This window comes from Equus przewalskii, chromosome 5 (assembly GCF_037783145.1).
Source record: "Equus przewalskii isolate Varuska chromosome 5, EquPr2, whole genome shotgun sequence".
Classification (NCBI taxonomy): Eukaryota; Metazoa; Chordata; class Mammalia; order Perissodactyla; family Equidae; genus Equus; species Equus przewalskii.
The window spans coordinates 7,625,467-7,647,951 of NC_091835.1; the positions used below are offsets into that span (position 1 = coordinate 7,625,467).

At 59.0% G+C, this 22,485-nt stretch overlaps 1 protein-coding gene across 32 annotated transcripts in view; it reads right to left on the bottom strand.

Moving 5' to 3' along the window:
- TNS1 (tensin 1) overlaps positions 1-22,485 on the bottom strand; it is a 206,656-nt gene that overhangs the window by 105,914 nt on the left and 78,257 nt on the right. For 21 of the 32 annotated variants that reach the window (XR_011540158.1, XM_070619869.1, XM_070619854.1 and 18 more), the window contains one exon: positions 5,114-5,155. Coding sequence is in view for 7 of the 32 variants with exons in the window: in XM_070619854.1 (XP_070475955.1) it covers positions 5,114-5,155 (42 nt within the window). In the remaining 25 variants the exon portion in view is untranslated. Of the gene's footprint in view, positions 1-5,008; positions 5,156-5,631; positions 5,728-8,760; positions 8,856-22,485 lie in introns of those variants that run through there. The other 11 variants (XM_070619850.1, XM_070619844.1, XM_070619842.1 and 8 more) reach the window with 3 other exon arrangements.

Sequence of the window (22,485 nt, forward strand, 5' to 3'; positions counted from 1 at the left end):
GAGCTCCAACTAGCCAGAGCGCCGACTAGCCATCTCCTCGAGGGAGAGCAGGACGGCAGCGTAGGGGGACGGGCTCCGCGCTCCCCTGTCCCAGCTAACATCCCCTTCTCTGCTTCCATGAGCCCAGACCTGACGCCGGGGAACCTGGGAAAGTCATACAAAACCTCAGGGCCACCACCTCACGCCAATCAGGATGGCTACTATCGAAAAAAAACAGAAAATAAAGAGTTCTGGCCAGGATGTGGAAAAATTAGAACCTTTGTGCACTATGGGTGGACATATAAAATGGTAGAGCCGCTGTGGAAAACAGTATGGTAGTTCCTTAAAAAAATCAAAAATAGCATTACTGTATAATCCAGCAACGCCACTTCTGGGTATATACCCAAAAGAACTGAAAGCAGGGACTCAAAGAGATACTTATGTAACCATCTCCATAGCAGCATTATTCACAACAGCCAAAATGTGGAAGTAACCCACGTGTCCATTGACAGAGGAATGGATAAGCAAAACATGGTCTATACATACGACGGACTACTCAGCCTTAAAAAGGAAGGGATGCTGACAGCTGCCACAACACAGACGAACTTTAAGGACATTATGCTAAGTGAAATAAGCCAGCCACAAAAGGACAAACACTGCATGAGGAACTGAGAGTCATCAAATTCATAGAGACAGAAAGCAGGCCGGTGGCCGCCCAGTGTGGGGGGAATGGGGAGTGACTATATAAAGGGTACAGCGTTTTTCCTTTCACAAGATGAGAAGGTTCTGGACATGGATGGGCGATGGTTGCACAATGACACAAATGTACTTAACACCACTGACCATGCACTCAAAGGATGGTTAAGATGGTAAATTTCATGTTATGCATATTTTACCACAATTTTTAAAAAATGAATTGAGAGTCAAAAAAACACATATCTCAAGGCCTCAGTTCCATTACCTGAAAGGAGCAGGGCTGGACTGGATGGCGTCTGAAGTCTTCCCGCTCCTGTGGCTCCATGCCTCTTCCACCCCCACCAGCCTTCTAGAAGGCCTGGCAGCGCCAGCACCAGAACCAGTTGGGCCCTCAGAAACATTTGTTGGTAGGATGGATGCGGGCGGGTGGAGGATGGAGCCTCCTCCGTATCCCAGGCCCACCAGCCAACAGAGAAACTAGCAGGGTGGACCCGTGGGTGGCACTGTTTAGAAGGGGAAGTCAGGAGAAGTCCACCTGGCTGCATCAATACTGACGTCAGCAGCAAGCGCTGAGGGTGTCCAGGGAGAAAGCAGAACCAGGAACCCAAAGCCCACTCCTGACCCAGCCCCCCACTACTGTGTGACCGTGAACCAGGTGCCTGCCTTTTCTGAGCCCTAGTTGCTCCTGTGCACAACGTGCTCCTCCTGCCTACCCAGGATGGGCTCCCACCCGCCCAGACCTCACCATGGGCTCCGAGTGGCCCAGTGTCAGGGGCAGGCCTTCGAAAACCCCTGGGGCTGTGCAGTTGAGGGTGACATTTGTCATTATCAACGGTTAGGAGGGTGGACCCTGGGGCCCGACACTGAGTCAGAATCCCAGCTCCCCCTCTGAAGAGTTCTGGGGCCCGAGGCCTCAGTTCCTCGTCCGCGATGCGGGTATCATCACAGCCCCTGCCTCTCTGTGCTGTCCGGAAGAATAAAAGGAGTCTATCTGTGCAGAGCTTTCAGAACAATGTGAGCAAACAGAAAGTTCCATACAAGGGTTGAAGTCTCCCTACGGCTCTGATGACTCTTACGGGTGAAAGCAGCCTGGCGCTCCACTTCCCCATCCACCTCCTCCCCCTGCAGACTCCCGCTGACCCCCGACGACTCCACAGGGACATGAGGAGCCCCTGCCCCGGGCCGGCCCCGGGAGGAGAAGCTGTGCACACACGCGTCTCTGCCCAGGTCTCCTGGGTGCCAGGCCACGTGCACAGAGGGCTCAACGTCCGGCCGACCTCGGGGGCCACTCCACTTGGCTACTGCCCTCGGGAAATTCCTTTTGACTCTAATTTTTCAGAAGTTGAGAAAAGCTGCTTCAGCTCTTTCCAAGGATGGGGAGTGGCCATGGCAACAAGCCCCCGTCCCCTCTCCATCCTGACCCCACCAGTGGACCCCACAGGAGGAAGGTGACCCTAGCACCCTTCTACCCAAGGCCTTGGGCAACGTCTGTTGAGCAAGATGAAAACACGGGTTGAAGATTAAGCCAGTTGCCCTGGCCGGCCTGGCACAGGCTAGAAAACGTGTTTGGCCAGCAGAGCCCAGAGACTGGGCAGAAATCCTGGGCCCGGGATGGGGGTCCCAACCTCAGGGGGTAGGATTTAAGCGAGATGGGGTGAGAAGGTCAGAGGGAGAGCTGGGGACACGGAAAAAACTGGACAAACAGAGAGAGACAGTGTGAGATGGGGGAGGGGGCGGGAGGCCAGAGCCCAGCCCCACAGCGGCCGAAGGGCAGCGGCAATGGAAGAGGAAGAAGAAACAAGCCGCCCTTCCTCCCTCCCGGGACCGCTCAGCGCCCGCCCACCTGCCCGCCCGAGGAAACAGGTGCCGAGGGCTCTCGAGGAAGCCAGACTTTCTCCCGGTTTCCCCTGGGCCACTTTCCCACTCCCTGGGGACAGCGGCAGAGCTCCAGTGGGAGGCCGGCCCCCCCATAGACCGCCACCACCCATCAGCGCACCAGGGAGTAAGAGGACGGGAGTCCTGCCTACCAAGCACCTAATGGGCACCAGGCCCACGGCGGAAGGCCTTTCTTCCCACCACTCAGTAAGCATGTATTGAGTACCTACTGTGTGCCGGATAGTGGGTATACAGCAAAGAACGCAGACTAAAGTCCTTCTCATCATGGAGTCTACATGCTGGCATGGGGGGAGCCTCTTAAACAAGATAAGTAACCACCTAATGTACCAGATGGAGATATGCGCCAGGGGGCAAAGAAAGCAGGGAAGGGACATGAGGTCGCTGGGGGAAGGGAAATGCTGGCACTTGAGTAAGACCCATGGAGGAAGGGTCTTGCAGGGATCCGCGGGAAGAGCATTCCAGGAAGAAGGAATGGCAAGTGCAAAGGCCCTGAGGTAGCATCGTGCCTGGTATGTTCGAGGACCAGCAAGAAGGCCAGGTGGCTGGGGCAGAGTGAGCGAAGGAGAGAGCTTCTAGAAGGAGACGAGGTCAGAGAGGAAACCTGTCCTGCAGGGTTGTGCAGGCCTGTCAAAGAACCGTGGGGTCTCACTCCAAGCGAGGGGGGCAGCCATTGGAGAGTTCTGAATACAGATTAATTAAATGGGTTAATTTGCTCTTTTTATTCTTTTAACAACCTGTCAGAGTAGGTACTATTACTAACTCCCAATCTGAAGAGGGGAAACTGAGATGCAGAGAGGTTAAGCAATGTGTCCAAGGTCACACACCAAGGGACGGAGGGACTGACCCAGAGGAGCGGTCTACCTCCCTCGCTCAGGACCGCTGCTGGGGGCAGGTCCTGACTGGGGAGGAGGGGGGTGTGTCTGTGCACAATCTCCACCACGAGGTGGCTGATCCGACGTCCGAGAAGGTCTGAGCCCCCCGCACAAGTGGGCACTTCGCAGAGCCGGGAAGATGCCATGACCTCGCTCAGGCAGGAGTTCCTCCAGCTGGAATGCCAACCTAGTCCCTCCCGTCCCAACCTCTGACCCTCCTCATGTAAACAAAGCTCCTGCCTGGAGATCCCTGACCCGGACCCCCAGCCATCCTAGACCAGCCAAGGACATTCTGTTCTCAGCGGTGAGGGGCAGCGGGGCTGGAACGATGAGACGATGCTCGCCCCTCCTCACCCCTCCCACCACCCTCCACGGTGTCCCTCCACGACCCCAGGAGATTTCTCACAGCAGCTCCAAGACAGGCCTGCACTCCGGCCTCATCCCCGCAGCCCCCCGAGCCCCCGCCGCTGTCAGATGACCTTCGACTAGGCTCCTGCGAATAACAGCACCCATCTGGAGCAGCACAGCTGGGCAGAGCTGGGGCCCAGAAGGGTCCGAGGGAGGGGGGGCCACTGCAAGGAAAGGGACCAGCTGGGCAGGACCTGGGCCAGGAGGCAGAGCACAGCCACACAGCTCCGGTCCCTGGGGGGTCCATGTCACCAGCACTGCTGCACACTTTATTTCATTCTTTCCTCGACCCTGAATGGAGGGGATGCTTGTAAGCACTGAGAAGGCCTTGGGAGCATCCAGCGAAACCCCTCGCTTTGACAAAAGGGGAAACTGAGGTCCACAAAGAGGACGGGACGGGCCCCTTGTCACACAGCAAATGGATGTCGAAAGAAAGCAGGAGAGCAGGTGGCCTGTCTGAGATTCCAGTGCCCAAGCCGAGCAAGTCACCGCACACACAGGTGTGCGACACCTGCAACTGCCTGGGCCCTGTGACACCTGTGCCCCCTCCTCCAGACTCCCACCCTCCTCAGTGTCACCACAGGCGCCTCTGCACCGCCAGGTGGACTGTGCCCACAGGGGCCCTCCACAGCACAGCCCACACACGCACGTACACGCCCACGCCCACACCTGTACACGCGCAGACCCCGCCCCTGCAGAGGCAGGAGGAAAAGCTCCTGACATTCTCGTCAGCCCAGCGGGCCCCTCTTTTCTGGAAGCCTGACTAGGGGAAGGAGGGAGACGTGGGGGACACGGAGAGAGAGCAGAAAGCAAGTCAGCCAAGGAGCTGGGAGGCAGAACAGGGCCCCTGAATGGGAGCAACCGCCCAGGGAGATGAGCATTGTGGCCAGGCCATCTGTCCCCTGCCTCCGGCCGATGGGTACCTAACCTGGGACCAGGCAGCGGGGAGGAGATGCCATCCCCTGGTCCTTTAAGCCCTGGACGACAGGCACCTGGCCAGGCCTCAAGACACGCGAGATGCCCTTTTATGGGTTTTTCCAAGGCCTGAAGTCTCGAGATTGAAATAGGAGGCCCTGCATGTCCTCAGAAGGGACCTCATGACTCACTTCCTCCCAGGCCAGCATGAGCCTCGGGACGCAGCCCCTCCGCCTGCTCACCTCAGGGCCCAGAACCTTGGGGGCTACCAGCAGGCTCGCCAGCCGGCGGGGGCTGAGGAGAGAGGGGAGGCGGGGCTGCAGGGCAGGGAGCCAAGTGTCACTCACCACCAGTTCATGGCTGGACGGAGGAACGCAAGGGGCAGCCACCTGTGGAAGGAACAGAGAAAGGGCAAGGTCAGCATCCTTCATCCCCACAGAATACCAGGGCCTCCCAAGACCATTCCCTGGCCCCCGGCTCCATCCTAGACACCCGTCCCTCAACCCAACACATCGGCACCCCCCAGTCTGAGACTTCGAAGAAAGACTACGAGGCAACATGGAAAAACGCTCAGGCAGTAACACTCCGGGGGGGGGGAGCAGCAGAGGGCAAAAAGGAGACGCACGTCCCCGTCCTTCAATTCTGTAAGCAGTAGGCAGACGCTGACAGACTGGAGGTCAAGGCACCAAGATTTTAATAACTGTAGGTTCAACGGTAATAAGAATAAGGATTTTTTTTTTTTCTCTATGTTCTAAATTTTCTACAATATGGTAGGATTGGTTTTAAAGTTCTTAAAAACGTGTTTAAGACCTCAAGAAGAGGCAAAGTCACCTCCCCCATACTCCCCAGTGTCAAGGTGTCTCACCCGAAGGTCAGAGCTGCAGGTGGCTGGCACGGTTTCCCGGAGCACACGTGTGGGAAACGGTGGTGAAGGCCCTGCTGGCTCTCCGAGAGCTGTAGGTCACTAACACACACGGAAGGCCTTGGGCGAGGCCCCCTCGTGGGTGAGCTATTTACTTCACTCATGATCCTCTGGGATGGGGGTGAGGGTGGCAACTTGGGCCTCCAGACAGAGGGGGTGGGGGAGGGCTGGAGCACCCCCCCATCCCAAGATAACATCCTCCCCCCCCAGGCCGGGCAGCCAAGCAGCCCTGACAATTAGCAGGGCCTCTATCAGAGACTCAGAGTGTTCCTTATTTCTAGCCCGGACACGTTTTTCTTGGAGCTCATACCTCAATCTTGGCTCCAGTTCCCGACCCGAACACCAGGCACGGGGCCTACAGAGGGGACGGGCGGGGGCAGGGCTCTCTCTCAGGCACGAGGGTGTGTGGGCACGAGCTGTGGATGGCCAGAGAGGGTAGCTGCCTTCTCAGACAGCGGGCACCCACCCCACCCCGGCTTCCACCCCAGTGGGGCAGCGATGGGGACAACCCACAGCCTGGCTGGAGCTGGCTGTTCAGAGGCCACCCTCAGCTGGGCCCTCCCTCCACCCGACCCTGTTCTGTCACCTGACCAACCCAAGGGACCCCCAGCTTGACACACCACCTGTGGGACCGCATGCCCCGCGCCCTGGAAGCGGCAGAGGCTGGGAGTTCGCATTCCAGTTGTGTTACAGGCTCCCTGCCCGGCTCATCTTAGCAAAGAGGCCTGAGCTGAGTCTCAGCATCTATTGCCCTGTGCTGAGCATTACTCCAGGACTCCTGGGAGAATCACACATGTGACCAAAAAAGGGGGAAAGGAACAATACCTAGCACTTACTGCATATGTACAGACAACAGGCACTGTTACGAGTGCTTTACCCACGTCAACTCACTTAACCCTTTCAACAACCCAATAGTTAGGTCCTATTATACAAGGGGCGCAGAGAGGTTAAACAACTTGCCCAAGGTCACAAGCTGATCAGTGGCCAGGGGTGCAGGGGAGGGTGCCAGGAGAAGAGACCAGGAGCAAGGAGAAGGTCCTGGAGGTGGCTGTGGCCCTCAGGGCACCCTGCCTGCGCTGCCCACAAGACAAGGTCTCAGCCACAGGGGGCACTGATGTCCCTGCCGGGCACCTTCAAGGCAGGAGTCCTGCACCCAGCAGTGGCCTCCTGCCTCTGTCCCCTGCCCCACAGCCCCAAACCCCACTCTGGGCTTATACGTTTCAACCTCCTGGGGCCGGGTCCCCAGTGTCTCCCCTCCCCCCCCTCGATCTCCCGTGGGTCCCTCAGGCCAATGCACAGGACAGCGCCTGGCTCTGCTTCCCTCTTTGGAGCGGGGACTGCAGAGGGGCTGGGACCCTGAGGGAAGGACTGAGCTGCGAGAGAGGGGGCCGCTGCAGCTACCGGCACGGCCTCCCAGACGTGGGCAAGTCCCAGCCACCGCCATCGTCCCCCACTCCGTTATGGGAGGGTGGGCTTCTGGTCTCCATTCAGGACTGGGGTTGGGGAGGTGAAAGAGGGGGTTACGGGCACATTGTGAGGGAGAGGCAGAGTGGACAGTGTCCCCCGAGACAAGTGGCAGGGTCTCTCTCTCCCAGCACCACCCCAAGACAGTGGACAGAATGGGGCCCCAGGTATGCTGACCCCAGGCCCCTTCCCTGTCCCCTGAGGCAGAAACAGCCCCTAAGGATACAGATCTGAGGGGCAGCTGTGGACCCCAGTCAGAGTCCCTGATGCCTGGTGCCCCCTCGTGGCCTTCTGCCCCCAGCGGCTGCCTCCACCGGCCGCCCACAGCTGTGCATTCCAGGCCAGCAGGCTGGCCAGCCCACTAACTCTGTTGTGCGTTTCAATGTTTCTTGTCTCTCTCTCCTTTTTTTTTTTTTTAAGCAGAGAAATGTTTCCTTAAAAGGCTCTCTCCTTCCCTCCGGCACCCTGGCCCCTGGCCACCCTCTCAGGAGGCTGGAATGTGCCAGGGAGAGCCAGGGCCCCCTGCCACTCTGTGGCCGGTGCCCTATGGCCTCATGCTCCCGGTGTCAGCAGCAACCACTCCTCCTGCTCCTTGGGGACACAAGCTAGGCACCCTCCCTGTGCCGAGGGGGCAGGCTCTGGGGTGCCCACAGGGGCTGTCAGCACAGCCCTGTGAGCCATTCGCCCACCCAGGGCTGGCAGCTCAGAATCCCAGGGCTCAGCCTCCAGGAGGCCTCCTTCCCCGGCTGTCCCTCCAGCGACCCATCTGCACCTCGGGGGCTGAGCGGGCCTGACGCTCAAACTTTCCACTCTGAAAAACACAACAGCAATCAAAGCAGCAGCAGCAGCAGCCACAAAGCCTCCCGTGGCCCTTGCCACATGCCAGGCACCATTCTCGCACTTTGCGTAAATTAACGCATTTACAACGACCCTGAGCATCCCGCTTCGTGGATGAGGACACTGAGGCAGAGTGGTTACTAAGCCATCCAACAGAGGCACAGGATGCACACGCGGCAGCCTGGCTGCAGGCAGCGCCGTGCTCCCCGCCGCTCTGCCTTGCTGACCCCCTGTAAGCACTGCCTTCCAGAGAGCCGACTACACCACAGTGGCAGAGCTCCTGGAGCGCAGCTGTGTCGGCAACCCCTGAACCCCTTCCTCAGACTCATTTGGTCCTAATCAAATTGTCTGGGGTGACACTGTGATTACCCCCATCTCACAGATGAAGGAGCCAAAGACAGAAAGGGCAGCAATCTACCCAAGGCCACCGCAGCAGCACAGTCCGGCTGTGGAGCCCGCGAGGCAGGGAGCTAGGGGTGCAGCGGGAGGGGAGCGCGCCCAGCCCCGACCCGGCAATGCCTGGCATCCATCAGCCGCCCCTACCAGCATCTTCTGAACTTCAAAGGCCCCTGGGCACAATGCCAACAGCAGGGCACACCCTTGGAGACTCCCCCAGGACACAAAGGTATAAAGCGCCAGACAGCAGCCCAGGCGGGAGCTCCCTGCACCACGGGCCCCTGCCCTCCTCTCCCATCATTCTGCCCCCATGCCCCGCGTGCAGGCCCCAAAGCCACATGAAGGGGTAGGCCCCTCTCAGTGCTCCCAGCACACCTGGCTCCGTTCTTCCTCAGGGCCTCTGCACTTGCTGTTCCCTCTGCGTGGGTGGCTCTTAGCCCAGCTGCCTGCATAGCTGGGTCCTTCCCATCCTTCTGGCTTTGGTTAAATGCCACCACCCCAGAAGGCCCTCCCCGGCTCCTTAAGTCACACACACGATATCCTCTCTCCTGCGCTCAGCTCCTCCTTCGCAGACCTGACTAGAATCCGTAACGTAGATGTGTCTGGCTCCGTATCTGTGATCTGCCTTCCCCTCCAGGAAACAGACGCCATGAGGCAGGCAGCTCGTCTCGATCACCACACTGATCCAGCACACAGTAGGTGCAGATTACATATTTGTGGAAAGAATGAAAGAGACTCTGGCCCTGAGGAAGGGAGGCACCTGTAACCACAGTGGGGAAACTCACTGCCATTTGTGAAGCACCTACTGTGCGCCAGGCACATGCCTGACTCTCGGAGACCCTCCATCCAGTAGGGTCAGTGACGTTGCTCCCATTTTACAGATGAAGAAACGGAGGCTCAGAGAGGTCATGAACTTGCCTGGGGCCAGTCAGCTGGGAAGAGGCGAGCCACAGATGAAGTCCTGGTCCCTGGGGTCCAGCTGTGGCTCCTTGTAGAGCAGGGGAACCCAGCACCCGCCTAGCACTGCCCCATCACCTCGCTACCTGGCAAGTGGCAGGGCCTGGGCCCAAATAAGCAACACTCCCCCCCTCAGATCTCAGCCCTGGTGACAGAAAATCCCAGACCCCTACACTTGGCCGGCCCTCCAGAGGGGCTCCCCACACCCATGTCCACCTGGCGGCTGCGGGGCACAACCAGCCTGGCCCACAGCCCAGAACAGACCCACTTGAGTTTCTGATTCCAGCATCTCATACGATACCGAGCAGAAGAGTTCTTTTTTTTTTCCATCTCTTGCTAGCCCCCCTTTTTTTATTGCAGGAAAATGTACACACAATAAAATTTACCATTTTAGCCATTTCCAAGTGTACAATTCAGTGGCATTAAGTACATGCATGATGCTGTACGACCATCGCTACTACTTGTTTCCAGAAGTTTCCATCATCCCAAACAGAAGCCCCACATCCATTAACCACTGACCCCCTCGCCCTCCCCCCAGCCCCTGGCAGCCTCTCCTCTACCCTCGGTCTCTATGAATCGGCCTATCCGAGGCACCTCACAGAAGAGTACTCACACAATACTTGCCTTTTTTGTGTCTGGCTTGTTTGACTTAGTGTTACGGGCTGAATTCTATCCCTCGACATTCCAGGTTAAAGTCCTAACCCCGGCACCTCAGAATATGGCTATATTTAGAGAAAGGGCCTTTAAGGAGGTGACCGAGTTAAATGCGGCCATTACGGTGGCCCCAATCCCATGACCACTGTCTTATGAGAAGAGATCAGGACCCAGAGAGTGACTGGGGCACACGCACAGAGGGAGGACCACATGAGGACACAGGAGGAAGGCGGCCGTCTCCCAGCCACGGAGAGAGGCCTCAGAGGAGACCAGCCCTGCCAGCACCTGCGTCTTGGACATCCCGCCTCCAGAAGTGCGAGCAAAGAAATTTCTGCCGTGTGAGGCTAGCATGCGGAGTTTGGTCATGGCAGGCCCAGCACACACTCAGCACGCTTTCAGACTCGTTCATGATGAGCAGGAATCAGAGCTGCCTCCTTTTCAAGGCCGAATACTACTCCACTGTGGGAAGACACCACATGGAGTTTACCCAGCCAGCCACTGACGGACACTTGGGATGTTTCCAGGGAAGTTCTTGCTGACACCCACCTCACATCCCTGCCCCAACAACGCCAGGCACCCACCCCGAATGACAACAAAAGACACATGGAAGGGAAGGAAACTGGGTTTGCAGGGCACCTACTGTGCCTCACTAAGCAGGGTGCTTTATATACATTCTTTTATTTAGACTTCTTGACAAGTTTTTGAGTGAAATAGGCTCAGAGAAGTTAAGCAACTTGCCCAAAGTTGAACAGCTAAAATTAGTAGCAATGGCAGAAGCAGAAGCGGCAGTTGCTAAAATGTTGGCCAGCTCCCTGTGTGCCAGGTCCCTGTGTCTATCACCCTTCCACGCCTCATGATGCCCAAGGTAGGTGACAGTACCTTCATCTGACAGGATCTCAGGCAGCCCCCTCAACAATCCTGTGAGATCAGAGATGGCACCACTACTGGGTGACACTGCCGGGACCGCCACCTGGGCCTGCTGACTCCAACACCCAACTTCCCCAGCATGCCACGCAGCCTCAGGGCCAGACGGGGTGCGCACTGCAGCAGAGTGCCCGGGTCTGGAGAGCACGGAGGGCACTCGGGGTACCAGCCAGGCCCCGCGAGGAGGAGGCCTGAGCTGGGCATCCGGGACACACAGGGTGCTGCGTGTGTCCCCTGTGTGTCTCTCCGACTCCCCGGGCAGGCCCCGCGAGGGCAGGAAGCACACCACCACTTCCGTGGAGAAGCCTTCTCAGAGCCGGAGTGCACAAGCCATGTGGACAAGGCTTGAAAGGCAGACCTGGGAGCGGGCACTGCGGGTAGCAAGAATCACAGGAACAGGCATGGAGCTGGAACACGTCCCCTGCCAAAAGCTGCCCCTTTGGCTGGCACACAGGACGGGGGAAGAGAGGGCACTGAAGGGAGTACTGAAGGAGAGAAAGGAGGAAGACCGGTGCACACTCTCTTTCCAGGCTGGACCATGTCGACTCTGAGTATCCAGAAAAGGTCGTCACACTCTTGACTGCTGGCACTGGGGAGCCATCGAAGGCACATGAGTAGGAGAGGGACTGGGGGAGGTGAAGTGGGGGGAGGTGAAGGCATGCAAGAGATGTGCAGTCACGTTAATAATAATGAGGGGGGGAAGATGGAGGGAGGGGCCACAAAGCCCAGAGACGGGGCAGTCGGGCACCCTAACCTAGGGACCCTTCCCCCCCCCACAAAACACACATCTGGACAGTGCCCCCCAGGCCTCCACTTCTCTTCCCCCCTCTAGAGCATGACAGCACAGTCCGCCACTCCCACGGGATGGGTAGTCCCCAACTTCTCTTCAGAGAACCAGTGGCCAGGACACAGCCATCTTCTGAGCCCTGGTCACTGAGGTGACACCAGAGGGTCAAGAACAATCTAGACAAGGATCCCTGAAGGATCCAGCCTGCGTGGCCTGTGACTGAGAAAAGAGCCAGACGCCCCCTCATCTGTGGCCAGCCCAGCACCTCAGAGTTCACACGACGAGTCCACTGGGCTCGTCCTGAAGGCCCCAGCCGGCCCCTGAGCGCCGGGCAAGGGCAGGCTGGGAAGCCCCGCCAAGCGGACCAAGGGATGGCTTGGGAGCCAGGTGGGAGGCGAGTGTGCACCCCGCTCCAGGACCAGAGGGTGCTCGACAGTCAGGCAGCTACACAAGGCCACGGGCACGGCAGGGGGCAGGGGCCCACGGGGCAGAACCACAGCACGGCTCGAAGACCTTGCAGGCTGAGTCTCAGGCCCTGGGCAGGGGCATCCTGGGAGGAGTGGCCACGGCCCTGCTCCCTGACTCCACTTCCTCCCGGCCTCTGTCCTCCCCGCCAGGCCGCCTGTCCACACCAGAGCCTGCTCGCGGCCTCCCCGGCCGTTTCCTTCCCTTATATAGAGTTCTGTGGGGGATCAGGAGAGGAAGCACATGGAGTTCCTGGAGGCAAGAAGGGGCCTGTTCCCAGGGACACCTCGAGCTGAGGCGGGGAGGACGTGGCTCAGCCCAGAGTCCCCTCCAGGGCCAGGGGGCCAGCGGGGGGCAGGGAGAGGCCTGGGCCTTCCCCACCTAGCACAGGCTCCCACTCAGAGCCCAGGCAGAGGAGACGTGGTACTGCCCCCAGGCTCTCAGCCCTGCCCCCTCCTCAAAATCCTCTGGGCCAGGCGCCTCTTGGACACGGACCCAATCAACCTGCCACCAAGCTCCAGCAGGGCCCCCCCTCCCCAGTCCTCTCTCTTGTCTCAGGACCCCCTCTTCTCGGGCCCCCCTCACTGGCCTCTAGGTCCTGCAACACACTCAAGCCAGTGCCCTCCAGGCAGGGGAGCTTCTCTGTGCAAACACCTCCTTGACCTCTAGCCACACCCACACGTGGCCTGACCTGCGTTCCAGCCTGACCCTCACAAGGGGAGAGCCGGGCATGCCGACCGTCCACTCTTGAGCCCAGGAATGCGACTTCTCAGAACAGCCTTCAGCCAGAAGGTCCCAATAACAGCAAAGGGGGTGGGCCGGGCCTGGCAGAGCATGCTGCAGGACCAGCAGGCAACCCCATGGAAGCTGGTCCCCTCTGAGCCCTTCCGGAGGATGGCCTACGACCTGCCCACGCCGGAGGCCTCGCTGGCTGAAGAATATCTCTGAAGACTTGCCTCCCCTCAAACCTAAGGTGATACCCCGGCTCAGGAGCCACACTCACCCACATCCAAAATCAGTGACTCCAGGAGGGCTGAGGTTGCGCCCCAGGCCGGGCTTCTTAGGATGAAACCCTAGCGAGCTGGAGAATCACAGAAGCTGAGTTCAGCAAACCCACACCAAGCGCCTACTATGTGCCAGTCCCTGGGAGCAAGCCAGGGGTCAGAGAGGGGCCGGGCAACAGCCACAAGACAAGGGTGGGGCTCGCGGGGCCACGGGGGAGCACCAGCAGGGATGAGGAGACTGGCTGGGCCCAGGGCTTGACACGGGGCAGCATCCTGGACGCAGAGCCCGCCCCACCCCACCTCCTCCTGGGCTCCCCAGCTCAGCCACTGACACCCAACTCCCCGCTCCCCCGCCACCCAAAGCTGACTCTTCCTTCCCATCCCACCCCCACCCCAGGCCTGGACAATTCCTCCTTCTAACGTCTCTCCTAGCCACCCGTCCAGCCAGGGCCCTTCATCACAGAGGTGACTGCCATGGCCTCCTGGTGCGCCTCCCCGTGCTCCGCCGTGGCCTTCGAACTTGCTCTCCACTCTGCAGCCAGGGGCTCCTTCCAAAACGCACCTCCCGTCGTGTCACTCCTCCATCTGATGTCCTTCCACGCTCCCAGCTCCACAGGAGCAAGTCCAAAGCCCTTCTGTGTCCTCACAGCCCCGTGGGACCTGGCTGTGGCTCTCTTCTCGGTCCCATTTCTCACCTCTCAGCCCCAAAGCCCTGCCTCCATTTTCAGAGTCGCTTTTGTTCCCTATCGTACGCTCGGAGGTAGGGTTATCAGCCCATTCTACAGATGAGGAAATGAAGCTCCGAGGTCACACGCCCAGCCCAAGGTCACCACCAGGAAGGAACGGAACCAGAGTTGCACTCTGGCGGCACCCCAAGCCCCCGCTCTGCCCAGGACCACACCCCCTTGCCCAGTTCGGGGCACAAGAAGGTTTCCTGGAGGGCACGGCCCCTGAGGTGGGGGGTGGGGAAGATGTCAAGGGTAGGAGAACAGAGAACAGAGCAGTCGGCTAGGTTCACATAGCAAAACAGAGAAAACAGCACAGAGAGGCGATTCACGGCCACCCTGTGCATGGCCTGGAGGGCTGGGCCACGGCAAATGTCCAGGGCCAATGAGAGAGGGCACGGGCGAGGGGCAGGGCCGCAGGCCAAGAGTCCAGCCTGGAATAGGTGACTGCCAACAAACTAAGAAGAGGTTCTGAGCTGGGGAGAGAGGTTACCGAGAGAGCTCCAAAGGGACCTAAGACGACGGAGAAGTCAGGCACGGCTGCGCGGCCCGGCCTGGGGGACGCGGAGGAAGCAGGGCCTCCCTTATATAGGTAGAGGCACTGACCAGGCGACTGCACATGCAGACTGCGGGCTGCCTCCTCCTGAGGCCCAAGGAGCAGGGGGCAGCCCATCGTTCTTCCCACCTGGAGAAGGGCCATTGTTCTGAAGCAGCGGGGGGAGTGACACCGCCTGCAGCACAGAAAACACAGCCTCTAGGAAGTTCCTAGAAGAATCTGGTCAAGGAAAGGGCTGTGGTCTGTGGTCAAGGTTCTAGTGGGACCAGGGGCCGGGGGAGGGAGGAGGATGGGAAGCAGGACCCTGCATCCGCTCAGGACTGGCTGAGGGCCCCTCGGTGCCAGGTTCCCAGCCACGGAGACAGAGACGAACGAGATAACCGGGCCCGGGTGGGGGGACCTCATGGCCCAGCGAAGGAGACAGGCATGTAAACAGAGAATTATAAAAGAGCCCAGCGGCTGCTATAATGGTATGAAGAGGGCTATTATTTCCCTGAGATTCAAGTCCATCTGTTTTTCCAAAAATTACACCCAGAGGGAGCCTGCCCACCCCACCCCCTCACTCCCCACCAAGAGTTTCTGTCCCTAGATGAGAACTTTAAGGGACAAAAGTCTTTGACCCTAAGTTGTGCTAGAACAGTAAGGCAGGAAGGATGCATGGGAAAAAAAATCTAAGAGCAGGGGGGAAACCCAAGAAGGCAGAGGGCTCCGGAACTGCTGAGGAGCAGCCAGCAGCCAGGACGCCGCAGCGGAGGCCAGGGGGAGGGTGTGGGAGAGGACGGGGCTGAGCCAGGCCCCAGATTGAGAGTTCCGGGGCTGGAGGCCACACTCGAACCACAGAAACATCAGAGGGTCCCCTCGCTTTCTTCAACTAGCCCAGAGTCTGCTCACGGGCCAGGACAACGGCCCACAGGCCCCTCCATCCACACTGGCAGGGTGCCCTTGCCAACAGCAAGGGTTTCCTGCCCTGCTTCCTATCTCAAAGATGCCACTGATGGCGGCCGGCCCGGTGGTAAAGTAGTTAAGTTTGTGCACTCCACTTCTGTGGCCCTGGGTTTGCAGGTTCGGATCCCAGGCACGGACCTTAACACCGCTCATCAAACCATGCTGTGGCAGGTGTCCACATATAAAATAGAGGAAGATGGGCACGGATGTTAGCTCAGGGCCAGTCCTGCTCAGCAAAAGGAGGAAGACTGGCGGCGGATGTTAACTCAGGGCTGATCTTCCTCAAAAAAGATGCCATTGACTGCCTGAGGCTCCATCCATTGGAAGCAGCTTCTGAGGAGGAAAAATGCTACCCGAAATGGACACTTCGATTGTAAGATGCATTCCAATTTCAGAAACATTAAAAGGTAAAACCGAGACATCTCAGATTTGAAGAAATGCCTTAAACTTTTGTCAGTTCTCCAGGCTCCTAAGCTGCCCTGTGCTGCTGCCGAGGAGGAAGTCCTTGCCCGTGTCCACCTACCTCCTTTCTTACAGATCAAAGGCTTGCCCAAAGAAAGAACAAGGCAAAAAGCACACCCCACCCCATATGACCCAGGAGAAAATCCCAAATCCTCAAAGCCCATCTGTGGCCTTTGTGTTCCCTGGACCCTGAAAGGTCTTTTTGTCTCATTGCCAGACTCCAAACCGTTCTGAATCTAACCAAATCTGGGAGCTAGGAGCAGGTTCTGAAAGACCATTACACCTTCTGTTGATGGATCCGTATTTCCAAATTCCTGGAGACACCAAGAGGCCATGAGTTTCCAACCAAAGGGCAAGAGGAGAGACAGAGAACGTCAGGCACGGTTCAAATACCAGTTTGCCATAGACCACCTTATCGGATGTCCCTGAGTCTGTTGCTTCATCTGTAAAATGGGGGTAAGGAGACCTACTTTGCAGAGTGGTTGGAGCACAAATAAAGCTGACTGAGTTGACATGAGTAAAAACGCCTGGAACAGCACCTGCGTGGGGAGCGTCGGCTCCTTCTGCTCGAGAGGATGCAGTGACTGCCCCTCTGGGTGCCCAAGCGTCTTCTCTCGCAGAGCAGTGACCCGCGATGTGCATACAACGGGTCGGGCCCCCTTTTAAGCCTTTTCTGTGTCTCAACTCAGCTAATCATCACTTCCACCCTGAGGTAGGTTCTCTTCTTATCCCATTCCACAGAGGAAGAAACTGAGGAGCAATCACAGAACGAGAAGAGGCAGGCGAGAGCTAAGGTCCGGGCGAGCTGAAGTTAGCGCTTGGAATGGCATAATCCAAAGCAAAAGAGTCCCATCCAAAAACTCCACGTTTTTTCCCTGCACTTTCTGACTCCTCCATGGCCTAAGCTTCAGTGATCTGAAAATTCACTCGTGTGGACAACTCCTGGGCCGTGGAGGGCTGTGACAGGAGCCGTCCTTGCAACAGCGCCACACCATCAGTGCACATCAAGGGCTGGTGTTCTGGAACCCCATCCGCTCTGACGGACTGCGCCAGGAGCCCCGGAAGCAGGAGGTCTCCAGCGCAGGACAGCCCAGTCCATGCTGCTCCTTTAAATCCATCTGTGGCCCAGTCGCAGGAAGGCCCCTCTCGCTCCCAATTAGCGGCAGCAGAGACTTGAAGCAACGCCAGCACTGAAGGCCAGCGGAGGCCTGGCTGTCACTGGCATTGTTCGGCTCCATCTGACGCATATCCACCCCCCTGCAATGTTTCCTGGTTCCCCGGGAGGACCTCCAAGATGCACGCATCTGAAACCAGGTCCGAGGGGGCGGGGGGCGGGGGGGGGGGAAGGGCGGCGGAAGACCTGGCTCCATCTGGCTCGGAAAACACAGGCAGACTTTAAACAGACAGGAGAGAGAGCTCACATCACATACAGCCCCGGTGACCCAGAGACACCGCGGAGGTGCACACACGGCTCAGACGCCCCGAGGCACACACAGAGCGCACAGGCAGGACCACTGCCAGGTCCAGATGCAAAGTCACTCCCTGGTGCTCCCAGCCCCACCCCAGCAGAGCGGCACCGACAGGAACACAGCAGCACGGCCAACACACCCCCTGGCAGGGGCAGTCTGCATGACCCTGAACGCAGCTGATTTCAGGAAACAGGAGAGGAAAGGACCCGTGCAGCCAGACTGGGAGGTGGGGGCGCGATCCAGATGCTCACCCAGATCTCTGAGGGTGTTCTTTCAAAGTGCCCACAGGACCCATGGCGGCCAGGCAGGTGACAAATTCCCCCTGGACTCATCTGCCCCTCCTGAGCCCTGCCCATCCTTCTGGAAGAGCAGGTGAGGGGAAAGGCACAGTGAGGGAAGCAGGGTGGGAGGCACCAGAAACAGGAGGGCAACTGTACAGCCTACGGGGTGGACCTGATGGGAGGATACACATCCTAAAGATTACGGGATGAAGACACGGGAGCAGGAATGTTAGGGGTGGAGGTGGTAAGGAGGAGGAAAACAGAGTTTAGGGCTTGTGGGACAGCCATATTCTGGGAATACCTAGGATGCGCTGTCTACATCGGACACAGTCCCATATTTAACCCTTTCAACCACACACACAACAGGCAACGCTCCCTTCTTCCATATGGGGCCACTGAAACTCAGCGAGAAAAAAGTAAGTTGCCCAAAGTCACACAGCTGTGAGCAGCTGAGCTGGGACTCAAACCCAGGACGGCCGGACGGCCAAATCTATACGCCTGCCAGTTTGGGCAGCGATGGGGCCGAGGGGTGTGGAGGTATAGATGGTGGGAGGGGCTGATGGGGCGGGGCACAGAGAGGCCAAGGGGCATGCGGCCTGGACCCCCAGCTCCTAAGGATGGCAGGGACAGCAGAGCTCAGGGTGCAGTGACTCAGTGGCTGGGCCTCCGTGGAGCATTTCCGGAGCCCCAGACAGCTGTGCACAGTCTAGGAGCCACCTGCCCAGCAGAGACACTGGGCTATTACTCACAACTCTTACTCACTCTCCTCTGCGCCCCACTCCCCCAGTACCTCACTCACTCCCATTCTGCTCCCTGAAAGTGGCCAAGAGGGAGCCACAGATCTGCACGGTCCCCTCCCTCGCTTTGCAAGCTCCAATCCTGCCAGCGCATCCCACCTGAGTCACTGGGACAGAGAGCCAGGGACTCCGGCCCTCTCCACCCTGACCAGCTGTTGCCCTCTGCTCTGTTCCAAGAAATGGAGCTGCCTGGAGGAGTGGTCACCAGGCAAAGACCAGTCCAACCCCAGGGCTGGAAGGGACCTTCCCAGCATCTCAGCTGGCTTCCCAGCAGATGCCTAGGACTCCCAAGGGCCCCCACCTCCAAGCTGGATGGCTCTCCCAACAGCCCCAAGAGGAGGAGCCTCTCTGTTCAGAAGGATCATGGACGCGCCGCACTTCAGCACTGGTTACAAAGAGACAACGCCCCTACTCCAACTGCTCATCTCGCAAATGAGGAAACCGAAGCCCAGAGACCAGGAGGCATTTACCCAAGGTCACACAGTGCCAAAGAGGGCTAGAAACAGGCCACAGGACCCCCCGCACCACTCCCTCCACTGCACTGCATAGCTCCTTCCCATGCCTGAGTCTGGGGAGGCCCCTGAAGTCTACCCTCACTCCCTCCTGTTGCAAAGCGAAGCTGATCCCACGACTCTGGAGATGCGAGATCTGAACGCAAGATCTGAACACGAGATGAAGAGGGAAGGAAGGAGTGGCAGCCAGACGGTGGTCAGTGTAGAGAATCACTTCCTAACAGTGAAGAGCCATCAGGAACAGTCTGCCCGGGAAGCAGGGAGACGAACCACAGGCCTTCCGGAGGCCCTGGAGCTGAAAGGCCAGGCCCTCTGGCGAGAGATGATGGAAGGCATTCCTGGGGTCCCAGCAGGGGACTTGGGAGAGTCCCGGCCTCCCCACCGCTCACCTCTGCTCCCCCCACCCTCGCCCCGCTCTCGCTGGCCCTGCTCCCCCAGGGCTCCAGCCTGGAATCCAGCCTGGCCTCCCCTCCGCTCCCACGCTCAGAGGCACAGCCCCCGAGTGGTGTCAGAGGCAGCTCCTAAGGCCCCACTGATTCCTGGAGGCCTCCAGAGGGGCCTCCTCTATCTCTCGCACTCCCCCACCTCCCTCTGGGCAGCTGCATTCACCCCTGCCGAGAAGCCCCTGCCCCTCTCTCCCCCGCACCAACCAGAGCAATGACAAGAACAGTGATGACAACCAAGGGTCACACAGCACGTCCTCGCACTGGACTCAGTTCTATTTGCTCCCCACATTTTACAGGTGAGCAAGCAAGCTGAAGCACTGCCAGATCAGGGAAGTCATCCGTGGCCACAAAGCCTGTGGAGTGGGGACAGGACTCAGACCCAGGCAGTGTGGCCACCCAGTGTGTGACCTGGACGCCCAGGCCACACTGCCTGGTGACAGGAACTGCTCCAGGAGGTTAAAGCTCCTGAAACCTCTCCCTGATCCACGCAATCACTGAGCACCTGCGACAGACCAGCCACCTGGGCTTCCGACACCCCACCTTCCTCTGGGCTCTGGACTGGCCGCCCCCGTCCAGACACTCACCGGGCCACCTCCAGTCAGGCCGGCACCCACCGCCTCCGAGCAGGCAGGCTCCTCCACCCTGCCTAGGGGACACTCCTGGTCGTTCATTCATTCAACAAACAGTGAGGGCCAATTGTGTGCCAGGCAGATGGTGGAGGAGGCCCCCGAGAGAAGCCTCTTGATTCCTTAGAAATGCGAGCTGCCCACGGGCTGCCCTCACTCCCACCTGCTGCAGCAGGCCATTCTAGCCTCCCGTGTGAGGCCTCCCCACTGAGGGCTCTCCTCCGGCCTGAGAGATCTCCCAGGAAGGAGATTTCAGGGCCTCCTTGGCCTCCCGATCCGAGAGAGGAGGACAGCAAGTGGGAAGGAAACCCAGAGAGATGAAGTGACTCGGGAGAAGACTTCCCAGCCCGGGGCTGTGGAATTTGCACACACACTCCAGGGGCCCTGGGTGTGGGCTGTCCCCAGGTCTCCCTGGCCCACCACAGCCTCCACAGCTGCCCAAATCACCCTCCTAAAGAACATTCTCATCACGGCTCTCCCCTGCTGAAGCTCTCTGCCACTCCCCTCTTTAACCTGGCCCAGAAAATCCCCCAAGCAATAGCTCCAGGCTCCCCCAAAGCCAGCCTTTCCCACACACGCCCCTTACTGTGGGCTACCTTTGTCCCAGGCACTGGGCTGAGCACTGCACAAACAAGGTCTCATCTCTTCCCCACCATGACTCCATAAGGTGGGAACATCAACCCCATTACAGATGCAGACACTGAGGCTCGGCCCGAGGTCACACAGCTAGCAAGCAGCACAGCTAGGAGGGACCCTCGAGTCTGTCGGACTCTCACCCAGGGCTGGAGCCATTATTTTATCCATCCTGAGCGCATGTCACCGTGCCCGGGTGCAGGCCTCCCCCACCCCGGCCTGCAGAAGTCTTTGTCCCTTTTCCCTCCTGCAGAACTCCTCCTCAACCTTCAAACCCATAGCAAATGGCACCTCCCCTGCAAAGCTTTCTCCACTCCACCAACTTGTGCGCCCTGCCTCCTGCTTGACGTCCCCCTGCACTTTGCAGAAAGCCCCTGGCTGCTCCCCTCTGTCTGCCCCTAGACCGTCCAACCCCAGACCTCTGGCACCTTGCCTGGCCTATGGTTGATGCCCCAAAAGGCTTTTAAGTGAATAGTCAGGAGACTGTGTACCCATCTGGACTCAGCAGCGGTCACACAGCCTGCACAGCAGGTGCCCGGGCACCGCCCCTGGCCCGATGAGCGGACCCCCAACCCCAAGCAGATGTCAGGTGCCCCTTGTCACAGCCCCATGCCCCAGCTCCAGTCCCTGGGTGGGGGCTTCTCCCCGTGCCCACCCCCCTTCCTGACCCCACTGCCCCTCTCTGCTGAACTAGCTCAGTGGTTTCTGGGAGTCTCAGCTGGTGATTAGGGCGCTAATCAGCAGGACTTCCTGCCAGCCACCGCCAGAGGTGGGGGTGGGGCGGGGAGTGAAGCAAGGTCAATCCAAGGTGAAGTTCACAGCCTGGGAGGGACACGGGAGGGGGGGGGGATGGGCGTGTTGGGGAGGGAGTGGGGTGTCCAGGGAGGGGGGTGTGGCTCCTCCAGCCCAGCACCTCTGCAGCCCTTCGACTCACAGGTGAGGACACTGAGGCCAGCGAGGGAGGGACTCATCCAGAGTCCAGGACAGAACAGGCACACTCTCTCCCCAGCCCTGGCCACAGGAACCCCAGGGCGGACGCCCTCTCTGACGCTTCCCTCAAAGCCCTCCACCCCGACCCTGTCCTCAAGCCCAGAGCTGAACCCACAGACTGCTCCCAGTGAAGAGCTGTTGTAGACCTGTTGATTGCTCTCCTCTGGTCAAGGTCAAGGGTCAAAGGTGAGCCCCTCCTCTGGCCTAGAAATGGAGTAGAGTGAGGAGGGGAAGCGAGGTGGGGCTGGGCAAGCTCAGGAACCCTCCCCAGCTGTCATCATCATTAACCCAGGCCCATTCTTTCTCCCAAAAACAGCTTAATGCCTTTTGCAGCTGCAACTGGGCGGGCCAGGGGTCCGGAAATGGAGCTCACCTCCGACCCAGAGCCACCCAGGCTCCCTGGGTGGGAACCAGGGCTAGGTGGAGAGCCCAGCTTGGCAGGCCCAAGGGCTGACCTCTGCTAATGAGGAATGTCAGGGGCACTGGAAAGCGGAGACCGCAGAGAGCAGAGGCCTGGGATGGAGAGCGAGTGTGGCCAGGAGGCCCCCATCACGGGTTCAAAGCTCCCTCTATACAGCCCACAGGAAGGGCTGGGCAGAGGTCTCCCCACCTCCTACCAACAAGGGGCTGAACTGAAGTTGCAGCAAGAGGGATGCAGGTTAGACTTCAGAGAGATTGAGAGGGTACAAGACACTTCTTTGGGGATCCCACCTTAAAACACGGAGGCCACCCCTATGGGCACAGCCTGCGGTCAAGAGCAGCCTGCCAGGCCTGGGAGTCTCTGACTCAGGGACTCTCATCAAGGGGTGGGATGGGATCCCAGAAGGGGAGCTCGGACTGGTTTACAATAACGCATCTTGTTTACAG